Here is a 13546-nt window from a genome sequence, read left to right as displayed (position 1 = left end):
ATGTAAAATATTCTGCGCACATTTAGGGGTATATCTCTACTTTCCAACATTAGCCAATCAAGTATATCTGCCATTCACTAATTTAAGATATACTGTAGAGCACTAAATTTTTGCGAGAAAGACATTTACTCTTTACTCTTCATAAGTAAGACAGAATTTACAAAAATTGTGCTAACTGCTATGTATATCTTATGGAATACTAGGTAGTAATTTACGCTTCAATATTATTTCAGCGTTTTCATAACTTCCCACAAATACAATTTTATTAACAGTTTCCTATTACCAACCTATTATAGTTTTTCCACCTCCTTATTCCTTTAAAAGTACTGTCCTCTCAACAGACCAATTAACTTGCTTCTTTTGAATGTTCTGCCATCCGACAAGAAAATGGGAGTTCTTTGTCCGTATAGACGATTATACGGGTTAAGAGGTAAATAAACAATACAATTTATATATTATATTCTAAAATTAGGGAGAGGAATTTATTTAATTGATCAATGCTGGAAAGTTGAGAAATTCTCCGCAAATGTGCGCATGAAAAATGTTTGATTTGTACAATTTATGTCAAAAAGTGTTTTTGCACTTTATTTGCGTTTAAGATTATATGTTGATTTCATTAAGCTTATAATGGAATCATGTATATTACAAAAATATAATATATATAGTCGTGTTAAATCATAACGCGCGCAATAGCTTTTGAGTTCATGTATGTTAATACTGTATTAATTACTTTTATTTCATTTAATAATATTCTAGAGAAAAAATAATTCCCTTCACCCAGTTAAATAAACATTTCTTTTCTTGACAACAAAGTTAACGTAATTCTTGTTACAGTCTATTCACGATGCAAATAACCCTATGTAAAATAGTCAAATCATTAAGATTTAAAGAAAAAGAGAAAAAGAAATGTCACCTGCTCATTTCAGAAAAGTATTTCTCTTAAAATAGATGTACAAAATATTGATGTAAAAACATTGATACTTATTTCACTTATTTCAAAATGTTTACCCCACAATGTTTAGAAATAAAGAAAGATACTGTAAAACGAAGTGTTTTTGATTTTCTTCCTTTTTCAATTTATTTTTTCCCTATAGGAGCCACCTCTAAGGCTTTCTCCTATTTTAATTCTTCCTCCATCTTTTCTTGCATATAGACTCTGCGTCCCATGTAAGTTGCATTAACTTGAAGGATGAATTTGTTGGCTTGTTGTGTAAGGTATACCTTATTGTTGTACTGCGGGAAGATGACTTCCATGTCTGTTTGTTGGCTCAGTATCTTTTCCTAAGTCAGAAGGCTGACAAAAGTGTACATCAAGAAAAGTTCAGTAATATTTTTAAAAAAAATTATTATTTCAGAGGAAAGGCAAGAAAAGGAAAATAAAACTATGTTGTATTGTAAATTTTGTATAATCTGTCACGTAGTAAATTCAAAATTTACAGCTGATTTCTAATTATTATTAGTATTGCACAGGAATAAGCATTCACTTATGATTAGCGCACCATCCGTAAAATCCATGTTTAGATAAGTTAAGGAAATAATCGTAGTCAAATTCATTTTTTAAAAAGCTTACCAATATTGGTATGATTTATATTAGTCAAAATGCATGTATACAATAATTGGCTATATCTGTCAATAAGATCATTGTACAACAATCATGTGGTTTACGAAATTCTGACTTTAAACATGGTTGTCAGGATGCAAAAATATCAACTTATTGCTCAGTTACCTACATGCATATTAGCATTATCTTGAATATCGAAAAAATTAAGGGACAAATAACATATGTTGATTGTTATGTAACAATACCACATAGATAAGGAAAACTAACAAAGGACAGGCTGTAATCATCTTGTTTGTCATAAAACTTAGTTGTCAGTCAAACCTTGTTGTTTACAGTAAATAAAACATATAGATATGGAAATATGAAGGATATGTATGCCTTTATATACTCACGCTTAGTTCTGTATTTAATTCCCCTGATGCTTTAGAGGGAATTACAATATCATTGTGTTCGTATGTAGCATTTATAAAGGTGGCCCCCTTCCTGTCAAAAAATATATTACTATTAAACTAGTAAATATATATTGTAAGTATATTTCGTCACAAAAAAAATTAGAACTTACTGATTATGCTTTGTACTGTGAAAAGTTAAAGAAAATATATGCATCTGTATAACTACCTTCTCTTTCTGATTTGCTTCCTCTTAGCTACAGCAGACATGGTAAATATAGCAGCAGCAGCACCAAACACAATACCACCAAAGCCTGCCAGAGCTATAGAAATACGATACATCTCTGTGGACTTCTTCTCTTCTCTGTTCTCTAAAATGGAGTATTTATTTTCATTTTTTAAAAACTCTTATCCAGTTTTTCTCTTAAGACTTCTTTGATAAGTTGCATGCAATAAAATTGAAATAAAATAAATATTCTCAACAATTTATCTTAAGAACAATGATGGGTAATTAAAATAATGAAAGATGAAAATAGCAAGAAAAATATATCAACTCCTTCATGAAAATTTTGCGTGTCTTGTGCCAAAAGCTCCTCGATATTTTCAATGCGTGGTGAAAAATCATCAATCTTTACCATTTTGTATCTGTGGTGTTGAACTTTCAATACAATTTGGTGGGGAAGCTGCAGTTGACATAGAGAGAACATCTAAAGAGAACATGAAGAAATAAAAAGTGCCACATTTCCAGGAAAACAAGTCTCATATAACATATCACTGCAAATTTTATTCATGAAAAACATATTTAAAAAATAATTTAACACTTCATTTTTCTGAAAATGTTTCAGTGAATCATTTGATTTTTTTTTTATCTTTTTAAAAATCAGATTTTGAAAAGTCTCAGTGCGAATTAACTGTAAGTTTCATTTCATACTTGAAATCAAATCCAAAATACTAGTATATTACTGAGTGTGAAGCAATCCATGATCCTACTTCCATTACTCTGAGTCTTCAATCTGCATTGTGTTTGTTCTAGTCGGTTTTGTAGATTACTGAACAAAACGTCAACATCTGTTTATATATAATTAAGAACAATAACACATCATTAAATTTTAAAACAAGGAATTCTTTTTTTACCGAGACTTAATAGTTAAATTTTGTAAAATTTTCAATGAATTTATTCAAATATATTCAAAATGTATTTGATCACTGAAAACCTGTAATAAAAACACGTTTGAGTTTGAAGTTTGTCATGTATAAATATATTTTTAAAAAGGCATGCAATTATAAGCAACACTAGAAGTTTCAATAATATACATAAAAACCTGTGTCTTTAGCAATTGTTTCTGTTTCTACAAAGCACTTTACAACGGATTTGGAGGGACATGACGTTGCACTGGTTAAACTGTTTTGACAAAAGCTGCAACAGGAAAGCCTCATCTTTAAGCAAAAAACACTTCAGTAAAACAGTTTAATTAATTAGATTTCGTAGTAAATAAACAATTTGATGAGGGATTCCATGCTAACTTTATTTAATTTGTGTGAAATCCCTGTGAATTATGTATCACTCCTTTTTATTTTATTTTTATTTTTTTGATATTTTCATTTAATTTTGTAGAGGAAAAACATGATGATTTGTTCAACCAATGGTGTTAAGTTATAATTGAACGAAAATTTTCTCTAAAAATCCATAAAGTACCGAATAACTTTGAATTTTCAACTAGTTCCATTATTTTTATTAATAAAAAAAATCTCAAAAATATGAAAAATACATATGTATTCCTTGATTGTGTTACACAAAGACACAAAATCTTACTTAATTTTCAGTTCATTGGACCCCGTACATTCTGTTATAATATATCGTATCAGCATCAGTTTTGTCAGAAGGCCAGCTATTGGAAAATTGAAGAAAAAACATTTTGCTTCATATTATAAAAAAGTTTACATAAAGACAATTTAATAGTCCTCAAGAAACCAAAGGACAGTGTTATTCTTCTTGTTTCTGTATTTGTATAAGCTTTTCAGCTTATTTTCCTATATGCTTGCAGAAAATGAACTCATTTTTGGTATGTAAGACAACCATGATAAGTTAAAGAGCATTTAAGTTTCATTTCGATCCGCTTGATATCGATTTTAAACAAAATACGGCTCTTGGACAGGAAACCTAAACTGTAGATTTAGCATGCCAAATTTCATAATTTCTTGATGAGACATGTTCACGTTAACGTTGAAGAACACGTATATTTTCCTATCGCAAACAATCAGAATTGTCCTATTAAAAATTTTCACGCTTTTTAATCTCACGGTAGATGAAATGATAGGCTTCCTGATATTGAAAACAAACGTTTTTTCAATTAAAATGAATATTGTAAAATTCCAAATTATTATTATTTTTGGGCATTTGCAAGGTAACATTCATGAATAATAGTTTGGATTCTACATTCAGTTTCTCTTACGTTAATATTTAAAAGTTGCTAAAGTTCGGCATTGATAAGTTCTTGGATTCCGAAAGGCGCTAATTTGTTTTTTTTTTTCTAATTTTTACAATACTGTACAAAATGTAAAATTATTTAGTTATATGTTGTTTTACGTTAATAATATGGATATAACGAATAGTATTCAAGAACATTTAAGTCCATAAGACAATACGAAATAGGAGCAGATGGAGCAAACACGGACCTCCAAAACATCAGAGATGGGATCAGATCAGGTTTCAAGAAAAAGTGAGCATCCCCTGTAAACTGGTGAGACATGCCGCGTGTTCCTTGTCATTATCGGGAAATAAAGGGAAAATCCGTCGTCAATTAACTGTATAAAAATGGACTAACAATTAGTATGAAAAACGTCAATCAGCATTTCATTCAATTATGAAACATAAGGAGATAGGTAACAGCATTCAAGATCAAAAGTCCATAAAACAATTCAAAATAGGAGCAGAGCAAACAAGAACCTCTAAAACATCAGAGGTGGGATCAGGTTTCAGGGAGGAGTGAGCAACCTCTGCCGACTGGTCACACCAGCCGTGTGCTCCTTGTCATGATCTGGAAATAACGGGAAAATCCGTCGTCAATTCATTGTAAAAACAATAGACTAACAATTAGTATGAAAAAACGTCAGTCAGCATTTGCTTCAATGATAAATTGTACTTGCTGACAAGGTTATTGTATAGACCATAGAACTTAACGATTGATTGATTATTATTGTTTTACGCCATATTTCGGCGATTAAATTAAGTATGATCATTTTTTAAATTTTTGGGTTTCTCTGGCGGCCCCCAGCGAGCCTACTCTTTTTCGAAAACCAGAGAAACGATCTTTTTCGTGCCAAGGGGGTTCTTATCCTTGACACGGGCACCATTTAACGTCCCATCCGACGGACTCTTAGAACTTGACGAAATGATGACTTTAAACGAGTCTGCTGATATTCTTGTTCCATCAACTTGTTAATCATTTACAGCGTTTTCGAAATTTTTCATACGTAGAGCATGCTCATGCGTATCAAATCAACTGGGATGTATAAACTCCGTGTGCAAATCATGAATTCAAAGTATATTGCTGCATAAGTAAGGGAAGTTGACGATAGAAAATTTAAAGTTATCACGTTTATCATACAGCTTGGTTAACGTTGTTAAATTACCATTAATGTATTTTTTCCGGTAAGATATCCAAGTAGAAAACAGATTTGTCAGACTCTGTAGTATCTTTTATCTCAAGCTCACCAGGATACTTGGTATATCGTATCGGCATAGGAATGGAAATTACCATTGTTAATTGACAATACGTCGTAGATATATCTAAATGTCGAGTTGAAGGCCTCAGCAAGTGTTTTCTTCTTTTCAAGCATAAGATTTTGCACAAATTCTGCTTCAAATGGATACAAAAATAGGTCTGCTAATAACGAAGCGCAATTATTACCCATAGGAATCAAAGAGATTGTTGGAAGGCCTGGTCTCCAAATACATGTACCACATAGATATTGTCAATCAAAAACTCAAGCATCTTTTTAATGTAAACTTCAGAGTACTTGTGTGTGCAATCAGAATGTATTTTAACAACTACGAGTTCCATTTATATTGAAAAAGCAACTGTCAATGATATCAAAAAGCATGAAGTTTTTAAGCTTTTGATTTTTGTAAAATCTTGTATTTCTGTTTGCTGACAATGTTATTGTATCGACCACAGAACTCACGAAATGATGACTTTAAACGAGACTGCTGATATTCTTGTTTCGTCAACTTGTCTGTCAATAATTTACCGCGTTTTAGAAATTGTTCATTCCTAGAGTATGCTCTTGCGAATCGAATCAACTGAGATATATAAACTCTGTATGTAGGTGATGAAGGTATATTACTGCACAAGTAAGGGAAGTTGACGATCGTAAAGTTTAAGTTGAAGGCCACAGCAAGTGTTTTCTTCTTTTCGCGAACAAGATTTTGGATGAATTTTGCTTCATATGAGTTTGAGAATTTTTAGTCATATAGAGTCGTCACCATATTCGGGTGAAGAGCTTCATTTAGCCCTTTACTAGACTCTATTGGACTGTGAGGGTTCTTAATCCTCCCATAACCTAAATGTACCGCGACACTGGACCTTAGCTTTTAAAGTCTCATTTGAAAGACCCAATAATGTAACCCGGACCTCCCGATCACGTAGCGACCACCCTGGTTCCGTGTTACTAAAATTCCACTACCTCAGTCTTAATATTCACCTCAAACCCCTTGCGGTTTCCTTAACTGAAAACGTCCTCAATCAACCTTCACCAAACGGACTGAGGATTATCCGAGTATTGAGTTGAGGGATGTTGTTGAAGGAGGGGCCAGGCCGGTTAACGAATTTGATACAATCCTTATCTTTTTATACAGTACATTTACAGCAGAACATTGTATCAAATTCTATAAACCGAGGATTGCAATTAAGTGAATATTCATATAATTATAACTAATAGGGGGCCTATATTATCATACATTGTACTATTGCAATAAATAAGAAAAGAAGATTGACGTCCTTACCCCAGATACTTTCCATATTACACTATAATACAGTAACCATATATCAACAACACTTAAGATAACTGATTCATTGTGTTTTGTATTTATTTACTTCCTACATAAGGAAGATTAAAGTGCTCTATTGGCTTGTGAATTTTTAAATACATTGTCATTGCTCCCTGTATATCAATGAATTTTTATATAATATTTAAAGGACAAATAAATTATGCTTTAAATATTTTAGGGGTACGCTGTCTCTCCGATGCAGAGATGCAAAATAGCCTCTGGCATGAAAATTGTGGCTTACAATCTGAAAGAGGAGAAAGGGCTGAACTCCTATTTATAAACAATCGACCTACTACACGAAGAAATTTTGACGTATTTCTTAGTTTTAAGGTGCAAACGTTATTCTGAAAATAATAGGGATTAACAAGGTAAACAAAGTAAAAAAAAAATACATAGAACTAGAAGTCAACTTCACGAACTGAATTTATATTCAGACATTTCTGTACTCATGTAATAATTTCTCCAAGTCATAAAGGTTTGGAAAGACAAATTGATGTAGTTTGTTTGTTTTTTGAGAACTTTCAAGAACATGTACCTACATCGTGGGTAACCTAATAAGGGTGATTCACATCGATTCTCTCTATCATCACTAGGAAGCTTGCGGAGTCAAAAACAGTGGTTCGCGACGATGATGTACCCATGGGTATAAATAAATTATCATTTTTCAACAGATTCTGCAGACAAAATGTTCACGTGTTTCAGGAGTCAATTTGTACCATGCACTTAATATGTTTCTTAAGTACCCTTTAGCAGACAACATTTTGAAAGAATTCAGTCATTTCTACAATTTGTTAAACAAAACCCGCATAACAGCAAAACCTTGACGCAGGAGCTATGAATTTCATATTTTTGGAAACTGCGTCTTAACCACGCAATTACCAAACCTTGTCTGCATGCTAAATAACCTGGGCTGAGAAGATCTATAAAAAAATTACACATATTTAGTTTCTGATCTAGATCTGTAGTGTGTTCTCCAAACAACAGAACTCCTAACCCACAGGTCATGAAACTCAAAATTTTTGAGAGGGACACTTGCTCATCAGCAAAAAGCACTTTATATGCTTAATCCTTAAACCCTTCGAGGTTCAAGAAAAGCATTTGAAAATGTTAAAACGTTTACAAACCATGAAGTTTATAAAATATACAACGATAGACAACAAATGATAGCAAAACGACACCTGGGTAACTCAGATGATCTAAAAAAATTAAAATTTAGCCATAGAAAACTTCACAAGTAATTTCATGTACTGTATTTTTCTAGTCCAAAAATTTACAAAGAATAAAGGAAATCAACAAGCACTAGCACAAAACAAATAGTGAAATAAACAAGAACAAAATATCTTTGTCCATTAATTCTTAACAGCATCATCTTTAAATATAATCTTTACAAACTAGGTAATTTCTCAATCTCTGTAAATCAAATACTGGTATCTATAATTATGATTAATTGATTCAGCAGAAAATAGATTATCACATCACAAAATTATGCTAGAAAAATAGATATATTGAGTAAGAGTACCGGAGGACCATGGGCCACAGTTATCTGAGTACAGTCCTTTTTTGTTCTTTAGAAAAGAAAATGTTTGAAAGATTTTCCCCAAAAATACTAATATTCCTATGTAAAATGTTGACACAATATCATGGTCCAACCCTTGTCCAGAGGGCTATGATCACAACTTAATCAAATTCAGATTTACACATTTCCAATGTATGCGTAATGCAGTATAATAGTACTATTTCTGCTATTTCTAAATTTTTAAAGAATATGTCAATAGATAGAATGAACTTGAGAAAACATTGTCAGCCTAATTTACCGTTTTATTTTGAAAATATTTTTCACTATGAAAAATGCACAAAGAGAATTTACAACTATATAAATGTGGACGAGTTGGTTCAGGTTTCATAATTTTATTAATGCAAAAAAAAAGGTGGCAGTGTACATGGAAACCTGCAACAGAAAGAACAGCAAGTTGTACACATATGACTGCACTTAATCATAAAATAACATGCAGAGAACAATGGAGTGAACAAATAGTGGTGTCATGTAAGATACAAATAAGAAATATTATAGGGGGCTCTACCCTAGATGGCACATGTACTATGGTGCATATGATCTATAATTAATTTGGTATATAAACAGACTTAACTTACATATCCTTAAGATAAGTATAAGTAAATCTACATAAATACATATGCTACTTCAGCTTACTGTTATGTTAGTTAAAGTATAGTACAGCCCTAAGTGTTTTGATTCCTAACAAAATATTATTAATTAATAATAAAAACACAGTACATCATCCATGTAACTATGACTAGCAAGACCTTTGACTAGAAATCCACAAGTACAAACATTTCTCATTGATAACTTACGATGACTTTTGAGAGAGTGGCTACGAGTGATCTCAAATATTGCGCCTTTCCGGATATACCTAACATGGTCTGATTATACATTAGAATTGACCATTCCGGATTGTACAGGACATGCAATAATTGCTAAATAACACAATCGAGCTACCAATCACAACAAGGTATTTAGAATTATAAATGAGTATTATTCAAATAACATTAAAACCTATCTGGGACTAGTTTAATACATATAATGTAACAACCAAACAAAAGAATTCATAATGGCGGGAATACAAACTGACACTGTAAACAAAGACTAACTATGCAACCTATTTCTATGTTATAAACTAAGACAGCTAATCAAACAGAGGATATACATAACTACTTTAGTCTAGAACATACTAAGATATAAATCATCAAGTAGAACCTACCTAACATGTGGCTAAATCGGCAGTAAGGAACATCTGACAACACCTGCCATGTGAGGGGAACTCTTTTACAATGCCTAAAATTAAAGCCCGGACTGACGGAAAAATATGTTCCGGCGCACTCTACTACATTCTCCCCTGCTTAACCATGTAACGGCCCTTGTTACAGGAAAAACGGCCTTATATAAACAAGAATTTGTAAAAAATACACCACATATTAATACGAGCATAGAAACATTGGCAGTTATTTTAAATGTATGTTGTAACAGAAAAACTTATGAAAAATACAATCTTAAACATCACAACCTAACAATTAACTGTAATTGTCTTACTAATCAAAAAATAAACAAACTCTAGATAACTAAAAAATACAGTCAGTATACATCTCGAAAATGACTTGTACACAAAATTAGGTTCTAATCACTGAACGTGGCAGCCTGTTGGGATTTGTGTGTTGTCCGGCTGTAGAACGACCAGATCTGCGAAGTGGCGATGACCCTTTCATTACAATCTCGTAATCCTCGTCTGATGAGTCTTCATCCAACGACCTTTCGTCCGATTCTTTTCTAACTGTTGTTTCGTTCTCTTGGGGCGCCTTTGGCTTCTGATCAATGTTCGATGGCCCTGTTTTAGGATTGATGTTCACGCGGTTTACTATGCGTGTGTCTGCTGTCCCATCTCTTGGCTCCACTTGATAAACATAACGGTCTGGGTCTACTCGTTTTACAACCATATATTCCTTTGATCCCCAAGCATCCTGTATCTTGTTGCGTCCTAGAACACGGTTTCTTAAGAGGACAATAGTACCAATAGGAAGATCATGTGTTGCCATTTCCTCTCTGTCACCTTCACGGTCTTTTGCCTTTGCCCGAAGTTTCTCCCCTGCTTTTTCGTATGCGGTCTTCAATCGCTGGGCATGCTGTTCCACAAATTCATGAAGGTTAACTTCATCCTCTTCCCCTTCCTCCTCAAAAAGAAGCATGGAGTCAACAGGTAACCGTGGATTTCTTCCCAGAAACAGGTAAAAAGGTGTGAAACCTGTTGAAGAGTGTACTGTGGAATTGTATACAAACAGCAGTTCTGGTAACTGGTCTGGCCAATGTCTTTTTTCACGTGGAGTTAATGAGCGCAAAAGATCATGCAGCGTTCGGTTGAACCGTTCACATTGTCCGTTACCCTGGGGGTAATAAGGCGTTGTGCGAGTCTTCTTCACCTTGTACATCTTACAAAGCTCAGCTATCAGAGATCCCTCAAAGTTTCTGCCCTGATCAGAATGTATGCGCTCTGGCACTCCATACTTCATGAACCATTCTCTCATGAGAACCTTGGCTGTTGTTACTGCTGTCTGGTCCCTAGTCGGGATTGCGATAGAAAATTTGGAGAAAACATCAGTTAGAACTAGAACATTTTCCCTGCCATCTGACGACTTTTCTAGAAGAGTGAAATCCATGGCTACGATCTCATTTGGTTTCGTGGCTAGAAGATGGTTCATAGGTAACCGCATTCGCAAGTGTGGTAATTTTGCTGAATTGCACCTTTCGCATGACTTGCAGTACTCGCTGATGTCAGCGTACATTCCAGTCCAGTAAAATCTAGATCTCACTAGACTGACTGTCCTGTCTACACCCTGATGTCCTGACTGCTTATGGAGTTGGGTCATAATTTGGTCTTGTAAACACTTAGGTAACACAAGCTGTTGCAACTGGCCTTGTTGGGGGTCGTTTACTCTGCGATATAGGTGACCTTGTCTTAAGACCATCCTCTCCCATTGTCGTAGCATGTCAATAACAATTCGTGTTTCTCCCTCCCTTTCTTTCTTAGACGGCTTTTGTCCAATAAGGAAATACTTCATGAAACTTGAGATAACGGGGTCCTGGCTCTGCATTTTGATGATATCTTCTAGGTCATAACTGGGGAACGAAAACACACTAGAACATACTGCTGTCGGATGTAGTGTCATAGCACGGTCTTCACATCCCTCGATTGCTGATGCAAGGGCCTTAACTCTAATCTCACAGGTAAGTGCACTGCATGTATTTGGCACAATGGATGAAATGGAATCACATCTGGAAATTCTAGACAAGGCATCAGCCGCAGTGTTTTCTTTTCCAGGTCGGTACTTGATGGTAAAGTTATATTGTGCTAGTTGCATGGCCCAACGTTGTTCAGTAGCTCCCAGTTTTGCGCTTGTTTGGAGATAACTTATGGGGTTATTGTCTGTCAGGATTTCAAATGTTGATCCCCATAGATAATCCTTAAACTTTTCAGTCACAGCCCATTTAACTGCAAGCAGTTCAAGTTTAGCAGAGCTATAGTTAGAGTCGTTGCGCTCTGTAGGACGGAGTGTGCGACTAGCATAGGCGATGACACGACGTTTTCCTTCCTGCTCCTGCATCAGAACAGCACCCAACCCATTCAAACTTGCATCTGTCTCCAGGACGAATGGTTTGGAGTAATCTGCAAACCCCAACACATCTGTGGATGTCAGCTTATCTTTCAGCGTGTTGAATGCAGTGGAACACTCTGGTGTCCATAAATGTTTCAGTTGTCCATTAGTCTTTTGAGGATTATTCCTGTTGAAAGTGGCTATCAGTCCATACAATGGCTTTGCAGTATGAGCATATTTCGATACAAATCTACGATAGTAGCTTGAGAATCCCAAAAATCCTCTCAGTTCCTTAAGTGTCTTAGGAAGTGGCCAATCCTTTACAACTTTTACTTTGTCCTCGGATGCAGAAATCCCCTCCTTGGAGACTGTGTAGCCTAGATACTGCACTTCCTGTTGAAAAAAGTGGCATTTGCGTGGATTGAGTTTAAGGCCATGTTCCCGTAGCTTAGCAAACACCAGGTCTAACCTCTGTAGATGTTCATCTAAGGTCCTAGAGTATACCACTATATCATCAAGATAAACCAGTAAAATCTGGAAAACTGTGTCGCTGAAAATCTGCTGCATTAGTCTTTGAAAGCTTGCTGGTGAATTGCATAGGCCAAATGGCATGCGTCGATATTCGTATAAACCGAAAGGAGTCGAGAAAGCAGTTTTGTGTTGGTCTTCTGGATGCATTGCTATCTGGTGGAAGCCACTTGCCAAATCCATGGTGCTAAACAGTGTAGATCCATGAAGGGCATCAAGAGACTCCTCAATGCGTGGGAGAGGGAAGGCGTCACGAATCGTGCGGTGGTTTAACTTCCTGTAGTCCACACATAGTCTAATGGTATTGTCCTTCTTGCGTGCAATGACTATGGGCGCAGCATAAGGGCTCTTGCTCGGCTGGATTATGTCCTTCTCCAGAAGTTTTTGTATGTGGTTTTTAACTTCTTGATACTGATTTGGTGGTATTCTTCTGTAAGGCATGCTTATAGACTCTCCATCTGTTAAATTAATGCGGTGCCTAACAGTCTCAGCGCATCCCACGTCCAGGTCATTCTTCACAAATACGTCAGAATTCCTTGAGAATAGATCTAAAATCTTCTGTCTTTCTTCTGAAGTGCATTCCATGTTCTCTGGGACAAGTGAGGATGCATCAAAAGCTGGTGAATCTCCAGTTATGTCATCATGCAGTACAACCGTTTCCTCCCTTACTCCTGTAGACAGAAACTCCGCTTTAGCTCGAGGTGCTGTGTCAACGTCGCATTCAGACACTAGAGCCACACGACTATTCTTCTTCAACCAAACATCAGTGTCCCTTGTTCAGCCCTCAGGGCCTCCAGCTGGGCCTTGACTTCCTTTTTGTTCATCTTGATGCTGCTTTCTCTCCACCACCACCTTTAG

At 35.0% G+C, this 13546-nt stretch overlaps 1 protein-coding gene across 2 annotated transcripts; it reads right to left on the bottom strand.

The window, feature by feature from the left end:
• Positions 1–730: 730 nt before the first annotated feature.
• Positions 731–7013, bottom strand: LOC134272342 (uncharacterized). Of its 2 annotated transcripts, XM_062754585.1 has the most exons (8): positions 6956–7013; positions 3764–3839; positions 3273–3367; positions 2914–3018; positions 2586–2657; positions 2180–2321; positions 1954–2044; positions 731–1294 (listed from the first exon to the last, which is right to left on the bottom strand). In XM_062754585.1, the coding sequence occupies exons 1-8, from the start codon at positions 6969–6971 to the stop codon at positions 1223–1225; spliced, it is 669 nt and encodes a 222-aa protein (XP_062610569.1). In that variant the 5' UTR covers positions 6972–7013; the 3' UTR covers positions 731–1222. The 2 variants fall into 2 exon arrangements, with proteins under 2 accessions (XP_062610569.1, XP_062610570.1); XM_062754586.1 differs by lacking the exon at positions 6956–7013 and having other exon boundaries at positions 3273–3387.
• Between the last annotated feature and the right edge of the window lie 6533 nt (positions 7014–13546).

This window comes from Saccostrea cucullata, unplaced genomic scaffold (genome assembly GCF_032062105.1).
Source record: "Saccostrea cucullata isolate Sc308-1 unplaced genomic scaffold, CSIRO_AGI_Scuc_v1 ctg619, whole genome shotgun sequence".
Taxonomy (NCBI): domain Eukaryota; kingdom Metazoa; phylum Mollusca; class Bivalvia; order Ostreida; family Ostreidae; genus Saccostrea; species Saccostrea cuccullata.
The sequence above is the reverse complement of the archived record's forward strand: the minus strand, read 5'-3'. Positions and strand labels throughout refer to the sequence as shown.

What these genes read in the sequence shown, in the direction of transcription:
- LOC134272342 (XM_062754585.1), bottom strand. An exon ending in TCCAATGAACTGAAAATTAA is followed by an intron (nt 3,368 to 3,763) that starts GTAAGATTTTGT and finishes TTCCTGTTGCAG; the next exon opens with CTTTTGTCAAAACAGTTTAA. An exon ending in AACAATTGCTAAAGACACAG is followed by an intron (nt 3,019 to 3,272) that starts GTTTTTATGTAT and finishes ATATATAAACAG; the next exon opens with ATGTTGACGTTTTGTTCAGT.